A 21,925-nucleotide genomic window follows, 5' to 3' on the forward strand; every position below is an offset into this window, starting at 1 on the left:
TATGCCCAAATAATGACCCTGTTGTATTTAAACATTATCTTGACTTAAAGGAAATGCTGAAAAATAGATGTATGAAATATATACCTGTGTACAGTTTAGTTTATATACAGCATCTATCTAGCCTTATTTTCTTTTTGGTTTTGTTTTTTTCCTCTTGTGTCTTATCCCTAACAGTGTTCCTAATGGAGACTTTTCTTTAAAGTCATGGTACAAGGTACCTATTTACATTTGGGGATGTGTGCTCAAAGCATTTTTATATAAGAACTTTGCCTTTAGCACATATGTGACTCACATGAACCTCAAATGTGAACCTCATGTGCTCTCCCCGCTGTAGTTCAACTCTGCTATTCTTTATTTTTCATTTAAAGGTGTGAGACCTTAGAAACTCTGAACTGCTCACCATTGTATGAAACTGCTTCTCTGTTTTGTTTTTTTTTTTTTATCAGCAAAAAATCTATCACCGAGGCTCATTAGAAAGTACAGAAATTACTTACATGGTCTTTGCTGTTTCATATATTTTGTTGCTAAAATAGGCCAGTTGGAAATTATGTCATTTCTGGACATTTTGTTTCACTAAGCCCATCTCAAGAATAAGACAACCCAAGCTTTGTTTTATTCCTGCCACTAAAAAAGCCATCACCTTTAAAGTCAAATTCTCTAAGAGTTTACAACTGATTATTATGCAAATTCATCTGATTATACTAAAACCTAAAGTAGGTTTTCACTGTTGAATCCTCTAAATAAATAGGGACAGACGAGAGGCTTCCTTGGTGGCTCAGAGGTTAAAGTGTCTGCCTCCAATGCGGGAGACCTGGGTTCGATCCCTGGGTCAGGAAGACCCTCTGGAGAAGGAAATGGCAATCCACTCCAGTATTCCTGCCTGGAGAATCCCATGGACAGAGAAGCCTGGTGGGTTACAGTCCACGGGGTCGCAAAGAGTCGGACACGACTGAGCAACTTCACCTTTCAAGACTTCAGTTTTTGCAAGTTACTCTCCATGATATCCTGGCCTAGATGCTTAGTGGCTGCTCCTGGTGCTGCTCCTTGGACAGTGTCCGGTTGGTGTCTGTGGTAGGTCATGAGTACTCTGGGTAGGACGCTAGGGTTGACGACTTCAGCATTCACAGGAGGCGGGGTAAGCGTGGGAGCAGTTATCCCGGCAGCTGTAGAGTAGGGAGGCCCTGTGGAAGACAGTAGCATCAGAATAATTCTTCAGGTGGATGGTGTGAAGTCAGGAAGTGTCCCTAGATGTGGAGGTGGGAGGGGAGGGATTCAGGGGAGAGAGGAAAGAAAGCTAGGCAAATCTGAAGAGGACGGAGAAATAATGTGACCAAGGGAGAATATATGTGTTCTATTTTTATTCGAAGCAAAGACAAAAGAAATTATCTTAACCCAATAAAGCCTCAAAGTAAAGTATTAGAAAGTATCACTGATGTGAAATCATACTGGAGAATGAGAAAACTCTAATAATAGTAATGTTCTTTCATACTTACCATTACGAAGGCTCCTGCAGTGATTCCAAAGGTTTGTGGGCATGTGCTGTTATGCATCTTGGATTTCTCAGTTGGACAGCCACCACTTCCACCACTAACCCCAAATGGTTGGGTCTTGCATCACTCTCTCAAGCTTATTGCAGAATTCATCTTTGAATTGAAGAAAGTAGGGAAAACCTCTAGACCATTCAGGTATGACCTAAATCAAATCCCTTATGATTGTACAGCAGAAGTGACAAATAGATTCAAGGGATTAGATCTGATAAAGTCCCTGAAGAACTATGGAAAGAGGTTAATAACATAATACAGGAGGCTGTGATCAAAACCATTCCCAAGAAATACAAAAAGGCAAAAAAAAAGGTATCTGAGGAGGACTTACAAATAGCTGAGAAAAGAAGAAAAACGCAAAGGAGAAAAGGAAAGATATATCCATCTGAATGCAGAGTACCAAGAATAGCAAGAAGAGATGAGAAAGCTTTCTTAAGCGATCAACTCAAAGAAATAGAGGAAAACAACAGATAGAGAAAGACTAGAGAAAATTAGAGATACCAAGGGAATGTGTCATGCAAGTGCAATTCAGTTCAGTCGCTCAGTTGTATCCGACTCTTTGCGACCCCATGAATTGCAGCACAGCGGGCCTTCCTGTCCATCACCAGCTCCTGGAGTTCACCCAGACTCATGTGCATCGAGTCGGTGATGCCATCCAGCCATCTCATCCTCTGTCATCCCCTTCTCCTCCTGCCCCCAATCCCTCCCAGCATCAGGGTGTTTTATAATGAGTCAACTCTTCACAGGAGGTGGCCAAATTATTGGAGTTTCAGCCTCAGCATCAGTCCTTCAAATGAATACCCAGGACTGGTCTCCTTTAAGATGGACTAGTTGGATCTCCTTGCAGTCCAAGGCACTCACAAGACTCTTCTCCAGCACCACAGTTCAAAAGCATGAATTCTTCAGCGCTCAGCTTACTTCACAGTACAACTCTCACATCCGTACATGACCGCTGGAAAAACCATAGCCTTGACTAGACGGACCTTTGTTGGCAAAGTAATATCTCTTGCGTTTTAATATACTGTCTAGGTTGCTCATAACTTTTCTTGCAAGGAGTAAGCGTCTTAATTTCATGGCTGCAATCACCATCTGCAGTGATTTTGGAGCCCAAAAAACAAAGTCTGACACTGTTTCCACTGTTTCTCCATTTATTTCCCATGAAGTGATGGGACCAGATGCCTGTTTGGAACCAGTCTGTTGTTCCATGTCCAGTTCTAACTGTTGCTTCTTAGGTCAGGTGGTCTGGTATTTCTATCTCTTTCAGAATTTTCCACAGTTTGTTGTGATACACACAGTCAAAGGCTTTGGCATAGTCAATAAAGCAGAAATAGATATTTTTCTGGAATTTTCTTGCTTTTTCCATGATCTAGCAGATGTTGGCAATTTGATCTCTGGTTCCTGTGCCTTTTCTAAAACCAGCTTGAATATCTGAAAGTTCATGGTTCGTGTATTGCTGAAGCCTGGCTTGGAGAATTTTGAGCATTACGTTACTAGCATGTGATATTGTGCAGTAGTTTGAGCATTCCTTGACATTGCCTTTCTTTGGGATAGGAATGAAAACTGACCTTTTCCAGTCCTGTGGCCACTGCTGAGTTTTCCAAATTTGGTACCATATTGAGTGCAGCACTTTCACAGCATCATCTTTCATGCAAAGATGACTACAATAAAGGACAGAAACGGTGTGGACCTAACAGAACCAGAAGCTATTAAGAAGAGGTGGCAAGAATACACAGAAGAACTATACAAAAAAGATCTTCATGACCCAGATAACCACGATGGTATGATCACTCACCTAGCACCAGAATTCCTGGAGTGCAAAGTCAAGTGGGCTTTAGAAATCATCACTATGAACAAAACTAGTGAAGGTGATGGAATTCCAGCTGAGCTATTTCAAATCCTAAAAGATGATGCTATTAAAGCACTGCACACAGAATGCCAGAAAATTTAAAAACTCAGCAAGGCCAGAGGACTATAAAAGGTCAGTTTTCATTCCAACCCCAAAGAAGGGCAATGCCAAAGAATGTTCAAACTACCGCACAATTGCAGTCATCTCACATGCTAGCAACATAATGCTCAAAATTCTCTAAGCTAGGCTTCAACAATATGTGAACCGTGAACTTCCAGATGTTCAAGCTGGATTTAGAAAGAGCAGAGAAACCTGAGGTCAAATTGCCAACATTTGTTGGATCATCAAAAAAGCAAGAGAATTCCAGAAAAAACATTTACTTCTCTTTCATTGACTACGCTAGAGCCTTTGACTGTGTGTATCACCACAAACTGAAAAATTCTTAAAGAGATGGGAATACCAGACCACCTTACCTGCCTCCTGGGAAATCTGTATGCAGGTCAGGAAGCAACAGTTAGAACTGGACATGGAACAACAGACTGATTCCAAATTGGGAAAGGAGTGTATATGTATCAAGGCTGTATATTGTCACCCTGCTTATTTAACTTATATGCAGAATACATCATGCAGAATACCAGACAGGATGAAGAACAAGCTGGAATCTAAATTTCAGGGAGAAATATCAATAATCTCAGATATGCAGATGACACCATCCTTATGGCAGAAGGCAAAAAAGAACTAAAGAGCCGCTTGATGAATGTAAAAGAGGAGAGTGAAAAAGCTGGCTTAAAACTCAGCATTCAAAAAACGAAGATCATGGCATCCAGTCCCATCACTTCATGGCAAATAGGTGGGGAAACAATGGAAACAGTGACTGTTTTCTTGGGCTCCAAAATCACTGCAGATGGTGACTGCAGCCATGAAATTAAAAGATGCTTGCTCCTTGGAAGAAAAGCTATGACTAACCTAGACAGCATATTAAAAAGCAGAGACATTACTTTGCCAACAAAGGTCCATCTAGTCAAAGCCATGGTTTTTCCAGTAGTCATATATGGATAAGAGAATTGGACCATAGAGAAAGCTGAGCACCGAAGAATTGATGCTTTCAAACTGTGGTGTTGGAGAAGACTCTTGAGAGTCCCTTGTACTGCAGGTAGATCAAGCCATTCAATCCTAAAGGAAATCAGTCCTGAATATTCATTGGAAGGACTGAAGCTGAAGCTGAAATTCCATTACTTTGGCCACCTGATGGAAAGAACTGACTCATTTGAAAAGACCCTGATAGTGGGAATGATTGAAGGCAGATGAAGAAGGGGACGACAGAGGATGAGATGGTTGGATGGCATCACCAACTCAAAGGACATGAGTTTGAGCCAGCTCTGGAGTTGGTGATAGACAGAGAAGCCTGGTGTGCTGCAGTCTCCTGGGTCACAAAGAGTTGGACACTACTGTGCAACTGAACTGACTTGAACTCAAGCTTCAAGTCCAAGACAGAAACATCTAAGTGCCTAAGCTTTAGTATCTAGCGTGCAGCAGGAGTAAGGAATATCTTTTACTCTTTGGCCTGTATTGAGAAATGTTTAGGCACTAGCTGTCTATAAACAGTGAAGGTTTAGCACAGCCCTTCTGCTGCCCAAATGCATTCATGCACATCCTCTCCAGACCTCCACTTTAAATAAATAAATAAAAATTCCTCCTAACAATGCAGCTCTCCCTCATATAACTAAAATCCACTCATGCCTCCCCAAGTGAGGCAACTGAAAATTTTATCATTAGCTCCATTAATCCTAGATCTCTTGGTTATCCAGTCACCCTCTGGTTCTTTGGCAAGTCTCTCTAAATGTTCTCTGCTCAGTGTATGAAGTTACCCACAGTCAACTCATGCTATATTTAACAGTGAGGGATGGGGACAGAGACATGAGATTAGTTAAACATGTAACATATTGTTAGTTAAAATCTGTTAGTGCATACATGAGGCAGCAAGGGTAGAGGCCACCGTATGCAACTGATCAGAGAGAGATCTGTGATTTATTTTCTCTACTACCCATCACCTATACACTTCTTCTTCAGCCAGCCCCTAAGCTAATTAAGATTCTCTGTTCCATGGAGTTACCAAAACCCACATTCCTAAGACATTGAAAGTTGGCTGTTCATATATGTTTAATATAAAGGATTTTAAAAAAAAGCTTTGATTTATTTTCCAAATGTGAGAAGATTTCTGTGAAGTCCATTCAGAATTTCCCCTCCCCTTGTGGTATAGCAATAGGCCCATGTTTTCATCAGGGTCAGTTACCTAGACTATACCACGACCACATTTTGCTTGCTCACCCTGTAGCATAAGGACCTCACATGGCCCTGTGGCTCTTTCAGCTTCCACATAAATTGTTAAGTCTGTAATTGAGAATAGCTAGAGGTATAGGGAAAGGAAACAAAAAATTCCCAGGTTGTTTATCAGCTCTGTTTGCAAATGACATCAGCACACTTTAACTGTTTGGTTCCTGAAACTGTGTATTCTGGCAGTGAGAGAAGTAGTGTCATTTAATGATTACTTAGTTCAGAGTATACACCTCATCCTACAAAATAGCACACCAGCCTCGCTGAGAGTAATGTCTCTCAGCCGCCACTCTGAGTCATTAATCTATAAAGCCAGCTCTTTGTGGGTAATGAGAGACATAGTAAGAACAGGGGATCTCCTGGCAGCCTTTGTCTTATCTTTCTCTATCACATGAGTTCCCCAGTCAGAAGCATTATCATACAGGAGATCATGATAATGTACAAGGCTTTCAGTTATTCTATCCTAACTGAAGCCTTATTCAGTTATCCTGCCATTCAAGGCACTGACAGGACATGATGGGCAGCATAGGAGAATCAAAATCTATAGTGTCCATTCTAGACACCATCTCAAGTAGATGTCCCCTCTGTGCTCGAAAGGGTCCAGTATAATTTCAGGTAGCTGTCTGTTCCCATGGGGAAAGTACTTACATGGGCCCAGGCTTTTTTGCGTCGCTCACATATTAGGTGCTGAGCAGCAGCAACAGTGGGTCTGTCCGCCCAAGGAGATGGAAGCCTGTATTTAAGCTCAGGCAGAGCTCATCTCTCCCAGGATGGAGTCACTTAGTACATGAACCATTGCACAAGACCTAGGGCCTGGGAGAGGGGCTGTTGGGTGCCCTCAGATGCCCGCTAGACTGTTAACAGCATTTTCCACACTGCTGTTAACTTTTTGGTAAACATCTTCATGGGATATAGGTAACTGTTTATTCTTGGACCATTTTAAAAGTTCATCCACATAAAACTTCTGCTTTCTTGCCACTTGTTCTCTGGTAGCACTCTTGCCAAGCTCCTGGCCATTTGGCTAATCAGTAACTACAGAGTAAAGAGTGGATCATCAGTTTGCTTCATCTCTATTTTACAGTAAAGTGACAGGGAAATACATTACAGTCAACTTTTCCTTCTTTCTTTAGGGTCATCCATGAAGTGACCATAATACCATGTCAATGTACTTCCTATAGTGCTACCATCTTGTTCAAGTTCAGTTCAGTTCAGTCGCTCAGTCGTGTCCGACTCTTTGCAACCCCATGAATCGCAGCACGCCAGGCCTCCCTGTCCATCACCAACTCCCAGAGTTCACTCAAACTCACATCCATCAAGTCCGTGATGCCATCCAGCCATCTCATCCTCTGTCGTCCCCTTCTTCTCCTGCCCCAAATCCCTCCCAGCATCAGAGTCTTTTCCAATGAGTCAACTCTTCCCATGAGGTGGCCAAAGTACTGGAGTTTCAGCTTTAGCATCATTCTTTCCAAAGAAATCCCAGGGCTGATCTCCTTCAGAATGGACTGGTTGGATCTCCTTGCAGTCCAAGGGACTCTCAAGAGTCTTCTCCAACACCACAGTTCGAAAGCATCAATTCTTCAGCGCTCAGCCTTCTTCACAGTCCAACTCTCACATCCATACATGACCACAGGAAAAACTATAGCCTTGACTAGACCGACCTTAGTCGGCAAAGTAATGTCTCTGCTTTTGAATATGCTATCTAGGTTGATCATAACTTTTCTTCCAAGGAGTAAGCATCTTTTAATTCCATGGCTGCAGTCACCATCTGTAGTGATTTTGGAGCCCAAAAAATAAAGTCTGACACTGTTTCCAGTGTTTCTCCATCTGTTTCCCATGAAGCGATGGGACCGGATGCCATGATCGTTTTCTGAATGTTGAGCTTTACGCCAACTTTTTCACTCTCCTCTTTCACTTTCATCAAGAGGCTTTTTAGTTCCTCTTCACTTTCTGCCATAAGGGTGGTGTCATCTGCATATCTGAGGTTATTGATATTTCTCCCAGCAATCTTGATTCCAGCTTGTGCTTCTTCCAGTCCAGCGTTTCTCATGATGTACTCTGCAAAGAAGTTAAAAAAGCAGGGTGACAATATCCAGCCTTGACGTACTCCTTTTCCTATTTGGAACCAGTCTGTTGTTCCATGTCCAGTTCTAACTGTTGCTTCCTGACCTGCATACAGATTTCTCAAGAGGCAGGTTAGGTGGTCTGGTATTCCCATCTCTAAGAATTTTCCACAGTTTATTGTGATCCACACAGTCAAAGGCTTTGGCATAGTCAATAAAGCAGAAATAGATGTTTTTCTGGAACTCTCTTGCTTTTTCCATGATCCAGCGGATGTTGGCAATTTGATCTCTGGTTCCTGTGCCTTTTCTAAAACCAGCTTGAACATCAGGAAGTTCATGGTTCACATATTGCTGAAGCCTAGCTTGGGGAATTTTGAGCGTTACTTTACTAGCGTGTGAGATGAGTACAATTGTGTGGTAGTTTGAGCATTCTTTGACAAAGCCATTTGAAATTTTTCTTCCCTCAGTCAATTTCACATAAAAGGTACCCCATGGGGCCTATGTGGGTGGACTGAAGTAGAGATGGTATGGCAGGAATAGGCACACACATGGATGGTTCATAGATCACATTTGGTAATATTTTTCCATTGGGTCCTTTTATTTCTACTAATGATGAGTGCTTATACAGCCAGATGATTCAGAAAACATCCAATTCATGATCAGCAGCTTCAGTTGCCAGTTTACCTGACCTTACATAATTAGGAATTCTTTCTCTCCCCTCTCAAAAATATCCATTAAATAATGCTCTTACTTAAATCAGTAGGTAGCTCTTAACAGAATTAGTGAAGCATTCATTTATTTAACGTCTATTTATTGATTGTCTACAACTTACCAGGCACATGCGTTAGCCTTATTGATCCCAAATCTCAAAAAGCTTAAGTGAAGAAAATAGAAGATAAAAATATATACATGATTAAATAAATAGTTGATATCAGTTATCAAAATTGCTATAGAAGAAGGCAATAAGAAATGGAATAGAATAGAGGAATGGGAGGTTCTTCATTAAGTAGAATGGTCAGAGAAGAGTTCTCTAAGGAGATGGCATTTAAGCTGAGCACCAAAGCATGAGAACAAGCTGGATATGCCAAGAGAGACGATAACAGCCTTGCAGGTGAAGGAACAGCATGTTAAAGGAACTGAGAGAAGTTCAGATTCAGCTGGAGCAGAATAAGCTAGGAGGAGGGTGGTACAAGTTATGTTTGAGAGACAAGCCAGAGCCAGCTCATGCAAGGCCACTGACCCATGGTTAAGGAGTTTGGATTTTTATTCTCAGTACTGTGAGAAGACACTCATGTATTCATGTATTAAACCAACACTTATTGAGCTCCTTCTTATGTTAGTTCAGTTCAGTTCAGTCGCTCAGTCGTGTCCGACTCTTTGCGACCCCATGAACTGCAGCACGCCAGGCCTCCCTGTCCATCACCAACTCCCGGAGTTCACTCAAACTCACGTCCATCGAGTCCGTGATGCCATCCAACCATCTCATCCCCTGTCGTCCCCTTCTCCTCCTGCCCCCAATCCCTCCCGGCATCAGAGTCTTTTCCAATGAGTCAACTCTTCTCGTGAGGTGGCCAAAGTACTGGAGTTTCAGCTTAGCATCATTCCTTCCCAAGATAACCCAGGGCTGATCTCCTTCAGAATTGACTGGTTGGATCTCCTTGCAGTCCAAGGGACTCTCAAGAGTCTTCTCCAACACCACAGTTCAAAAGCATCAATTCTTGATCACTCAGCTTTCTTCACAGTCCAACTCTCACATCCATACATGACCGCTGGAAAAACCATAGCCTTGACTAGACAGACCTTTGTTGGCAAAGTAATGTCTCTGCTTTTGAATATACTATCTAGGTTGATCATAACTTCTCTTCCAAGGAGTAAGCACCTTTTAATTTCATGGCTGCAGTCACCATCTGCAGTGATTTTGGAGCCCCAAAAAATAAAGTCTGACACTGTTTCCGCTGTTTCCCCATCTAAAGTTCCTGTCCTGTGGGATTAACACTCTGGTGGGAAAGATGGCTAATAAACAAGTATGTCAGATTGTGATCATTGATGTGGGGAGAAAAAATAATCAAAGTAAAGAGTATAGGGTGTGCCGGGGATAGTAGCGAAATGTAGAGTAATGCAAGTTGAGGAGCCCTCCCTGATGAAGGTACTTTTGAACAGAGAAGAACTGAAGGAAGTGAGGAAGCAAACTAAGCTGAATCTAAGGGAGAGGGTATCCCTGGGCTTTGAAGGGATTTACGCTAAATGTTTTAAAATTACTTTTGCTGCTTAGTGGAAAATAGTTTGGGGTGGAAGTATGCTAGTAAAGAATCCTCCTACAATGCAGGAGACCTCAATTCAAATCCTGGGTCTGCAAGATCCACTGGAGAAGGGATAGGCCACCCACTTCAGTACTCTTGGGCTTCCTTGGTGGCTTAGCTGGTAAAGAACCTGCCTGTAATGTGGGAGACCTGGGTTCCATCCCTGAGTTGGGAAGATCCCCTGGGAGACCTGGGTTCGATCCCTGAGTTGGGAAGATCCCCTGGAGAAGAACGGCTACCCACTCTAGTATTTTGGCCTGGAGAATTCCATGGAATGTATAGTCCATGGGGTCACAGAGTCAGACACAACTGAGTGACTTTCACTTTTACTTCACTTTGCTGCTTGGTGGAGGATAGTTTGAAGTGGAAGTATGGATGGAATTAATGATGGTGGTGACCTCGAGGCCACCTATGAGTGGTAACAATAGGAATTAAAAGATGTATTTGGTTTTGCATTCAGTAGGACTGTCTAATAGATGAGAAATGGTGATTGAAAAAATGAAGAGAATCAAGAATGCTGCCCCAGTTATTAACTCGAAACGTCTGAGTAAATAATAATGTCTTGTATTGAAATGGGTAGAGCTGAGACTGTAAGAGAAGAAGGCGGAGACAGATTTAGGATGGAAAGAGAAAGACAGAAAACAGATTTGAGCTTTAAAAACAAAAGGAAAGAAAAGGGGGGATATTATATCTCTTAAGACTTTTAAGCCTGGAGGAGGGCATGGCAACCCACTCCAGTATCCTTGCCTGGAGGATTCCCATGGACAGAGGAGCCTGACAGGCTGCAGTCCCTGGGGCTGCACAGAGTTGGACACAACTAAACTCAGCACAGCAAGACTTTCAAGAAGTTAAATATAGTTAAGTGTGTAAAACTCACAGAGTGAGTGAGACGAACACATGAACTTGGGAGCATCTGCGAAGAAGCAGCCTTTGAACCCAAGTGAGCAACTGAGACCCTCAGAGAGTGTGGAGCTTAGAAGGCAGGCCTGCGGGACTGTCATTGTGCGCTTAGGTAGAAAATGAGGAGCTGGCAAAGAACCCAGAGGTAGTGGCGCCAGTGCGAAAAGATAGCATCCTGAACTCTGTAGGCAAGAGGGGTTCATGAAGGAAGGAGTACTTGACTCCATCAGATGTTAATGGGAGTTGAGTGAGATAAGAACAGAGAAACACTCATGGGATTTAGCACTTGGACATCCTGAACAAACTTGGCAAGTACGGTCAGTGACATGTTGTGAACATAAGCCAGTTTGGTATGAGCTGAGTAAATGGGTGGGCGGGGAAGGAAATGGAAGCAAATAGCATATACAGCTCCTTCTAGAAGCTTTTCTATGTAATTTAATTAATGTTATAATTTAGTACCTAACAAGTATGGTCTGTTGGATTCTGCCAAATATTCTGCAGTCTAGTTCAGCGTGCAGGGTGAATGGTGCTGAGATCTGGATAGCTGCCAGCCTGCTCTGCATGATGAAAGAGCAGAGGGAACACCCTTTCTTCTGAGTGGGTTTCCTGACTGAAAGCTCAGAATACTGTGCTTATTTCATCACTCACACTTTGGATGAGATGCATATCTGGAATGGGAAAACAGAACCCTGGCTGAAGATGAGACTGTATTCTTCAGTCTGCCTCACATTCTCCTCCTCATCTCCTCTACTTGTCTATCCGGTTAGCAGCATAGCTAACCCTGTCTTCCTCCCCACTGTTAAATAAGGTCCAGGTAGCTAAAAGAAAAGCACATCAAAGAGAACTACCTTTTTTTTTTTTTTTTCAGTCCTTACATCCTTACAAGTAAGAATGAATTAAACACAATTCTACAATATTTTTTGCCCTAAAGGTCCTGCGCCACAATGTTTGAGTTGTATTCTAAGGTCTACGGTATCACCAGAAGGTAGATTGGGGGAAATAATCTGAAGCAGGAAAGGGAATAGCTTTCTGACTATATGAAAGAAATCTAGATGTGGGAACATGAAAATCAGAGTATGGAAGATAAAAGTTCCTTGGAACATAGTATTGTTAAACAATACTGTTCATTTGTTATTTCAAATTAATCAGCTATATGACATTGATGTGACATTGAGCATTATTAAGGAAATGTGCTAATTATAATTTTATACAGTGCTACAAAGTGAATTCATGAAAACTGCATAGGTGCACAGTAGGAGCACATTCATGAAAAATAGAACTGATGTTATTTCCACATGCCTAGTGGGGGTTCCCAGGTGGCTCAGTGGTAAAGAATCCTCTTAGCAATGCAGGAGATGCTGGTTGGATCCCTGGGTGGGAAGATCCCTTGGAGGAGAAAAAGACAACCCACTCCAGCATTCTCACCTGGAAAATTCCATGAACAGAGGAATTCCATGGAAGGCTACAGTTCATGGGGTTGCAAAAGAGTCGGACACAGCTGAGCAACTTGAGCACGCATGCACACCACATGCTGAAGGAATTTTTTGATGCTTGAAAATTTTTCTCTTTTTAAGCTAAACATAACTCACCCAACTACAGTACAAGTAAAGCCTTCATAGATGAACTCTAGGTTTATACAAAATCATCACAAGTTCAGGTTTGGTGGAGTTTCTACTACTGACATTTTACTGTAGCTTTCTTTGATTCATTTGCTTTTTCATTCAACATATACATACTGACTTCTTCCTACAGGTAAGAATTTAGCATCAGGCTTTGAAGATGGATGTTGAGATTTTTGAAAATCAGAAATTAAGTTGACTGTAATGAGGGTAACCATATTTTCAACTTAAAGGATCTGTTTTATCAAATTAAAATAGGTTTAGTTCATGATACAAAAGTCCCATCCCACATGCTTTCTATTTTGATCAAGCTTCAGACCTCTTAAAGTGAAGTCACTCAGTCATGTCTGACTCTTTGCGACCCCATGGACTGTAGCCTATCAGGCTCCTCAGTCCATGGAATTTTCCAGGCAAGAGTACTGGAGTGGGTTAAGGACCATCTAGTACAGAAGACTATTAGGCTAAGAATGTTAAGTATCAAAACAGACAATATCTACAGATTTGCTGAGCATTGGACATTTGAACTGAGTTGGGCCTCATGGAATGTTTGTGTAATTAAGAGCAGCTTCAAGATAGGAGACTTTTCTTTTTTGTTTTGTCTTAGTTGATATCATATATGTGCTATTGACTAAAGAGGTAAAGCTCTTGTTATGCTTAGTAATAACTGATATATTTGTCAAGCGCTTTAATCGTTCCCTAAAGGCTTACCTTATCCCATTTAATCATGAATTCTGGGAGGATTGCTCCTGTTATCCCAGTTTTACAGATGCAGGAACTGAAAACTTAAAAGAATTAAGTGACTTGCCCAATAGCACAAAGCAAGGGAGCAGAGCATAGGAGCTACAGATCAGAATGGCTGTCTCAGAGTTGTGTTTTTTTATTGCCCTGCATAGTTATGGAAGCATGGACAACATGCTGTCTAGAAAAAATGGAAAAGTCAAAGTGGGGGGGTGTGTCTTTTGATAGGGATGGTAGCTAAAATATCAAATGCAAGCAACCAAAAAGAACTGTGCCATTTTCAATAATGAGAGGTGATAGTTTAGAGAAGAAGATAATTGTAAGTATTCTTCATTTTGAGCATAGGAGAAGAAATCAACAGTATAAAAGAAATTTGCAAATCATCTGTATAGAGTTTCCCAGCTGCATGAGTCTGGGACATTACTCATGATTTCAGATCTCACCTATTTTTTTCATACTGTTTAAAACAACGAGGTCTAGCCTTCAGCCAAGTGGATGATGTCATTACTTCAAGTAGGTACTTGAAACACCCCTCATTCTTGTGGTGGTTAGAGGGTGGCATTGTGGTTGAGAGCATGGACAAGATCCTGGCTTCCTAGGTTCAGGACTGACTACCCACTGCAAGCTAGTGACCTTGGCCAGGTGTTTCACTTTGGAGCTCATCCTTCAATCTATGAAAGGATGATAGTAATCCTGTCCCAACAGGATTCTTGTAAGGATTCAATGTATTAGTATATTCAATGTGCTCAGGACAGAGCCAGAACAGAGTTAAATGTTCAGTAAATGTCATTACATTGAATAGCACTTTTTTAAACAGATATTCTTTTGCTGAAAGCTCTGTGGTAAAATTTGATCATATATTCATAATCTTTTATTTGTGATCCTTCACAGATTTAATTTGTATTAATAGAGTATTTGTTTGCTTAAAATTATGTTGCTTTATATTATAATGCTGTAATGTCCCTTTTATCAGCTTTCCCTGTATTTTGGTTATCTTTTAACATTTATTTATTTGCTGACTTATTTGGCTGCCTCGGGCCTTAGTGGTAGCATGTGAGACCTTTGCTGTGTCGCACAGGATCTTTTGTCGCAGTGCACGGACTCTCTAGTTGTGACAAACAGGCTCAGTCATTGCAGCCTGCAGGCTCAGTTGCTCTGCAGCCTGTGGGGTCTGGGGAATCAAACCCATATACCCTACATTGCAAGACAGATTGTTAACCACTGGACCACCAGGAAAGTCCCTCTCTGCATTTTATGAAAATGAATTTCTATGAAAATGCTCTCCAAGAATGTTTTGAAATTTGCACTCACCAAAAATTGAAATGAGCATAAAATATATGTTCAGGAATTAATAGTGTGAAAGTGTTAGTCCCTCAGTCATGTCTGAGTCTCTTTGCAACTCCATGGACTGCAGCCCACCAGGCTCTTCTGTCCATGGAATTCTCCAGGCCAGAATACTGGAATGGGTTGCCATTCCCTTCTCCAAGGGATCTTTCCAGCCCAGAGATCGAACCCAGGTCTCCTGCATCACAGGCAGATTCTTTACAGGCGCTCAGCCACCATGTGAAGCGCTTATACTGGGATTTCCGACCAATAGCATAGTGAATTAAGTTGGAAACGTTAATAAAGAAAAAATTGTAATATCTCACCCTATAGCCCAGTTTTGATACTGCTATTATTAATAATCAGACTAAACGAAAAGCAAACATTGAAAATAATATTGTGTTTATTTAGCAGATATAGCAAAGATTTATATCTTATTGTTTAGATTTCATTTACATATTTACTTCTCATATAATTAATTATATATTTAATCATTTATAAATACATTTGTATATTAACAGTATGGTAAATTACTTTGAGGTGTGGTTGTGTTGGGTCTCAGATAAGGCACAGGAGAATATGTTCTGAGGTGTATCAGTAAAGTTTGAAAACATACTACCTTTAATTAATTTTATTTTTAAATTTTTTCATATTAGTAGATCAAAAGAATGTTCTAAAGTATTTCTTTTATTTTTGTTTTTCCCCTTTAGTCTGTAGGATGTATCATAAAGAAGTGTATTTTAAGAATAATAGTAATTATGAGGAAATGTTTTAACTTCATTTAACATCTGTGCCAGATGTGATGTATTTACTTATTTTTTTAAAAAAGAAAGTGTTTGTAACTTTCATTATTCTTCTGTGTGGTGCATCTTTTATTGAGTGTTTTATACAATTGATAAGCATTATTCAGTGGCATATGGTCTGAGTCTGACGTGCTTTGAAAAGAGTACAGAGTTCTGATAATGAGGATTCTGTGAAAATGGGAAAACCAGCACAACAGATATGCTTTGAGAAAGTATGGGTTTTTAGCATCTTGAAACAATATATCACACTCAAAGGGACAGAACTGGGCTGCACAATCTGTTAGCTCATTCTTGTCCAATCTGGTCTCCTCCTTTCTTTTGGAGCCAGCATTGTCATCAACTCACTGAATTATATTCTGACTGGAATGTATTTCAGGCACAGAGTAATGTATCTACTTAAATGGAATCCTATCTTTCTACAAAAGCTTTTTGAGTATAATAAATTTAAAATATAAAAAAAAATTTCTATTAAGTTAAAGTAATTGGTTCAACAGTTTACATATGTGCCTCCTCCCCCACCACCCTAAAAAAAAGAGCACTACTTAGAGGAGCATAGATCTGTTTTCCTTTTATTTTTAATATTGAAAAAAAAAATTTGGTTTCACTAACATATAGTCAGACATATTTCAGAGACTGTTTATTGGAAAGATACCTGTGCCTTACAGCAATTGTTACTTGAACAGAAGTGAACTGTGGCATTAAAACTTCCTCTAGCAAGGAGTTTTCGTTATGATTATTCTTTTTAAAATTCTATAGCAGCCTTTCTGACAAGAATTAGGCCTTAATGTCCTGTGACATCCAGTGAATGTAATAAATGAACTTTCTCCTAAGCATCTAAATGGTACTAACTGTCCTTGAAAAATTTAAGACAATGGTAATTCAGATATTTTTTTGTGAGGCTCAATTCTCTCATGGAACCAGAATTAAGAAAAACTACTATATAGTATTCAAGATCACCCAGTCTTTTAATTTGAAGTATAACGTGTTGTACAAATGAATTGAGTATTATTCTAGAGCTATATTACTTTATGTAAAGAATTAAGTGTTATCATTTTTGTAAAGTCATAAGCACAATGCCTGATACTTAGTAAGTACTCAACAAATTATACATATTATCATATTTAAATTCCTAAAAAATTTTGTTCATTGTGGTTTTGATCAAGATGAAATTAAGTGTAGCAATAAAGATGCATATAATCTAGTCAAAAATTATATTTTCAAATTTAAACAGGCTCTTCTAGTAATATTTTATGCTTATTGGTTGAGTAACATTACTATAAATTTTGCTTTTTTATAATGTACAGATAACTCAGAATTCATCCATAGTAACCATGAAATAAATGAAGTTGTTTTTTGTGATTGTCCTCATGAGGATTTTAGGTCTTTACCAGTTCAGATAGGCAAATAGTTCTTTTTAATACATTGATTTATGTGAAAATGGGGGCAGAGGAATGAGAAGCAGCTAGGCTTTCCTGATGTAGAAGGACAAGATATTATTGCCTCATCAAACTTCCTGCCATAGGACTCTTCCTCTTTCCTATGGTAAATTGTATGTTATTTTTTCGATATGATTGGCATTGCCATGGAACACTGCAAATTATACAAATTATAAATATACAGTGATATTTAAGATGTAAAACTGAAAAATCCCCAAACTAATTATCAGAGCTCGAATATCAGCGAGTTAATCCTTGATAGCATAAACTGAAGCTATTTTATGCAGTGAACTATTGAACAAAAAAAGGATAATAGGCTGTCACTTGAGAATGGCTAACATAATTTGTGAGACAGGACAGCACCTTTCTTTATAGCATACATTTGTAGTCAGTATTTATGCTAATACATTTCCATATTCTTGCAAACAGTTTATAAAGAAAATAACACAAGAATACCAGGTGACTATACTGTGACTGTGAAACAGAACGATTGTTTATACATTGCATTCAATTCAGAAAAGTGGATAAATGACATTTCTGATGTATATGTTAATAAAATGTTACCTAGTCTATGCACTACTTTTTATACATTGATTATTATTGTAAAGTGAAACTTCATCTTTCTTTTTTTTTTTTTTTTTTGAGAATTGGTATAAAACAACTTTTTCCCAAAAAGAAAAACTAGTGAGTTTTGTAAAAAAAAAAAAAAAAGGATTTGTTCCCTTTGCATAAAATCTGTGTTGCATTAAGTATTTTCCATGTAGAAAATGGAAAGTGATTTCTATCACTATATTCTGAGAGTATTTATAAAATATGAGTTTCAGAAACTATTTGTACATATAAAATTCAGTAACCTAAACTGAGGCTGGAAATGCAATCTGTTTTACAATGCAAAACATGGAATGTATGAGAATTCTGAATACAATCAAATTAGCATTTAAAATAAATAAGGTAAAGAGTTACTTAACCAAATAAAATAAATAAATAAGAATTACTTAATATTGCTAGAATACTTGATGGACTGTTTAGAAAAAATAAACTTAGATTTCTACCATACTTTCTATTACAAAATAAATTACAAGTTAATATTTAAATGTAAAAATAAAACTAAACCAGAAGTTAAAGAAATAGTGGGTGCATATGTATTTGATCTCAAGATGAGGCAGTTTTCTAAGCAAGAAAACATAAGGCCAATTTAAATTTTTAGTCCATAAAGTAAAAATAATTAATTAATATATAATAAACTGTAAATTTAGTATTATACATATAAAACTGGGTGAAAGTTTATGATAATTTATTAAAAATGAAACATTTTTTAAAATGAAATGAAAAAATGAAAAGTATTTAATTGAACTGTTGATCAAAAACATGAGAAGTAAGTAAAAGTATATACCAGGTTGGTTTTTTAAATGAAGAAGCTGAGGCATAGAGAGGGTATGTAACTTGCCACCAGGTCACTAAGTTCAATGAGAAAGTCTAAATTTGAATGCTTACTCTTTGGTAAGACTATAACTGATTTTTTCCATTAATTTTTTGTCCTTCTGAAATTTTTATTACTGAGCCAAAAAATAGAAGTCTTTTCTGTAACAAGACAAACAGACACTGAAACATCTTTAGGCAATATTGCATCCCTTTTAATAGTTGTGACTCATTAAGGGGTAATGAGTACAGATTTTTTTTCCTTGATACATAAAAATAGGATTGATAGCATTTAAATTTTAATTAATGTAGGCTATACATTCTCACTAAGCAGATATTCTTTTCAGCTAATTTAGCTTTAATCATTACTGCAGATGCGGCCTAGATTTTTATGCCCATAAGAATTAAAAAACAAAATTAACCAAATATAGTCTTATGAAAAATGTAAAGCTCGTGCACCTACAACTTGTAATTGTGTTTTTATTTGCAGATGGAGAATATCATTGGAACAATAAGAGATTCCAACCTGAAGCTGACACTTGCTTTTGGAATAGGAATGCATCATGCTGGGTTGCATGAAAGGGACCGAAAAACAGTAGAGGAACTATTTGTAAATTGTAAAATTCAGGTATTTTTTTTTCCCATGAACAGACATTTAAAAGTGACTTGAAAAAAAAAAAGTGACTTGAAAGTTCTATTTTAGTTAGAAGTAAGATATTATCTTTTATTTTTTAGGTTCTTATTGCTACAAGTACATTAGCCTGGGGTGTAAACTTTCCAGCTCATTTAGTAATTATTAAGGGAACAGAATATTATGATGGAAAAACACGACGATATGTGGATTTTCCTATTACAGGTAATATTTTTAAATTTACAAATACATTAGACTTCTGTTTTAGTCTTAATAATTTGAATTTGTATGAATTAAAGTTTAGAGAATTGGTCACATATGATGAGCAAATTGTAAATTTTTGTTCCCAGTAAAAATATACCTCAAGATGTTGAGCCATTTTTAGTTTTACTTATCTAATTTGTTAATGAATGTCAAAAGCACAAGTAATTTTTTTTAATTAAAAAGAAATTAGTACCGATTAGTAGCTATTAGTGACTTTCAGTGTGTGTGTGTTGTTCAGTCCTGTCCAACTCTTTGCTACCCCATGGACTATAGCCCACCAAGCTCTTCCATCCCTGGAATTCTCCAGGCAAGAATGCTGGAGTGGATAGCTATTCCCTTCTCTGGGGGTCTTCCTGACCCAGGGATCAAACCAGGGTCTCCTGCATTGCAGGTAGATTCTTTATCGTCTGAGCTGCCAGGGAACCCCCATGAATTATAATTAAATATTATGTTTAATTTTAAATCTTCTTCAATAGACATGATTGTTTCCATAGGATTTCTAGAACCAAAGCACTTGTTGCTATAATTCGTACAAGTCAATTAATGTATTTTAAAACCTGATACAATATTTTTAGTGAGTTTTGAACAGGGTAATATACCAAATGAATATTTTAACTCAGTTAATGCATAGAAGACCTATATCATTTCTCAGTGATAATTTATGTCAGAGACTCCTGCAGTATAAAAGAAAAATTTTATGCAATGGGTGAGTTGAGGATGAGGCCTAAATGGATCCCTTATCATAGGTAAAAATAATCAAATTACCCTGCTAAAGAGGTTTTTCTATGCGTTTTATTTTTTTCTTATTGGATTATAGTAGTTATAACTCTTAAATATCATTTTTTAAACATTTAACTAAAGGAACCTTTGATCTTTCTTACTTTTACATACACTGCCAGACTCTTCTGAGGACTCAGTTTTCTGCCTTAGTGCATTGGCTATTAAATTATTAGAGAACTCTGTAGTAAGCATAAGAGATAGCATCCCTTGTCTTAAAATACTCTCTCTCTTGTTTTCTGGTATTGTAGAAGCATGCCATAATCCATCAATATTTTCTGTGCTGCATGCCACATTACAAAACACCTCTTGTCCTCTTTTTTATAGATGTGCTCCAGATGATGGGGCGTGCTGGGAGGCCTCAGTTTGATGACCAAGGCAAAGCTGTAATTCTGGTTCATGACATAAAGAAAGACTTTTACAAAAAGTTTCTTTATGAACCTTTCCCAGTAGAATCAAGGTAAATTTTGCTGTGAATTAATTTAAATGGATTATGTCTTAGCAGGTTGATGTTATTGTGCTTACATTTTATTAGGTAAAAATCAGTAAAACTTGTAGTTCAGAAGAATTATTTGAAGTGAAACAATACATTTATCACAACAGAATGACATTAAATTATAATTTTCACTAAAAAACAAAGCTGTTTAAGAGAAGCAGTGAAGTACTTTGTTCAGTCATGTTGACTCTGGAGCCAGAACACTTAGGTTCATATCTGAGGTCTCCACCACTTATTTGCTATCATCCCTTTGACAAAATGGACAATGCAAAGAAATAGAGGAAAACAATAGAATGGGAAAGACTAGAGATTGCTCAGGAAAATTAGAGATACCAAGGGAACATTTCATGCAAAGATGGGCACAATAAAGGACAGAAACCATGTGGACCTAACAGAAACAGAAGATATTGAGAAGAGGTGGCAAGAATATACAGAAGAACTATACAAAAAAAGATCTTAATGATGGCAGAAAGCAGAGGAACTAAAGAGCCTCTTGATGAAAGTGAAAGAGGTGAGTGGAAAACCTGGCTTAAAACTCAGCATTCAAAAATTAAGATCATTGCATCCAGTCCCATCACTTCATGGCAAATAGATGGGGAAACAATGAAAACAGTGGCAGACTTTATTTTCTTGGGCTCTAAAATCACTGCAGATGGTGACTGCAGCCATGAAATTAAAAGACGCTTGCTCCTTGGAAGAAAAGCTATGACGAACCTAGATTACATATTAAAAGCAGAGACATTACTTTGCTGACAAAGGTCCATCTAGTCAAAGCTATAGTTTTTCCAGTAGTCATGTATGGATGTGAGAGTTGGGCCATAAAGAAGGCTGAGGGCCAAAAAATTAATGCTTTTGAACTGTGGCATTGGAGAAGAGTCTTGGGAGTCACTTGGACTGCAAGAAGATCAAACCAGTTAATCCTAAAGGAAAACAGTCCTGAATATTCATTGAAGGGACTGATGCTGAAGCTCCAGTACTTTCACTACATGATGTGAACAGCCGACTCATTGCCAAAGACCCTGATGCTGGGAAAGATTGAAGGCAGGAGGAGAAGAGGATGACACATGGTTGGACAGCATCACCGACTCAATGGACATTAGTTGGATCAAGCTCTGGGAGATGGTGAAGGACAGGAAAGTCTGGTGTGTTGCAGTCCATGGGATCACAAAGAGACATAACTGAGCGACTGAACAACAACTTTGACAAAGTCTTTGCTCATTTCTCAGCAAAAAATAATCTTTTCTCTGTCAGATTTGTACGTTTTCATTCTTAACATATATCACTTGCTACTTTTTATCACTGTCTTCTTAATATACTGAACTTCATTTACCATATTCTAAATGCAAAGGAACACATTTCTCATTTATACTGTAAACAGTTATTGAGATTTTTTTACTGTGTTAGAATTTCTACTAATGTTCACTTTCTTAATTTGGAA

The 21,925-nt window shown here is 38.5% G+C and overlaps 1 protein-coding gene across 1 annotated transcript in view; it reads left to right on the top strand.

The window, feature by feature from the left end:
• Positions 1–21,925, top strand: part of ASCC3 (activating signal cointegrator 1 complex subunit 3) — a 318,333-nt gene that overhangs the window by 216,562 nt on the left and 79,846 nt on the right. The window contains exons 30-32 of the mRNA XM_068985127.1: positions 18,810–18,947; positions 19,055–19,175; positions 20,319–20,451. Coding sequence (XP_068841228.1) covers positions 18,810–18,947; positions 19,055–19,175; positions 20,319–20,451 — 392 coding nt within the window. The remainder of the gene's footprint in view (positions 1–18,809; positions 18,948–19,054; positions 19,176–20,318; positions 20,452–21,925) is intronic.

The sequence above is a fragment of the Capricornis sumatraensis genome, chromosome 13, assembly GCF_032405125.1.
Source record: "Capricornis sumatraensis isolate serow.1 chromosome 13, serow.2, whole genome shotgun sequence".
NCBI lineage: Eukaryota > Metazoa > Chordata > Mammalia > Artiodactyla > Bovidae > Capricornis > Capricornis sumatraensis.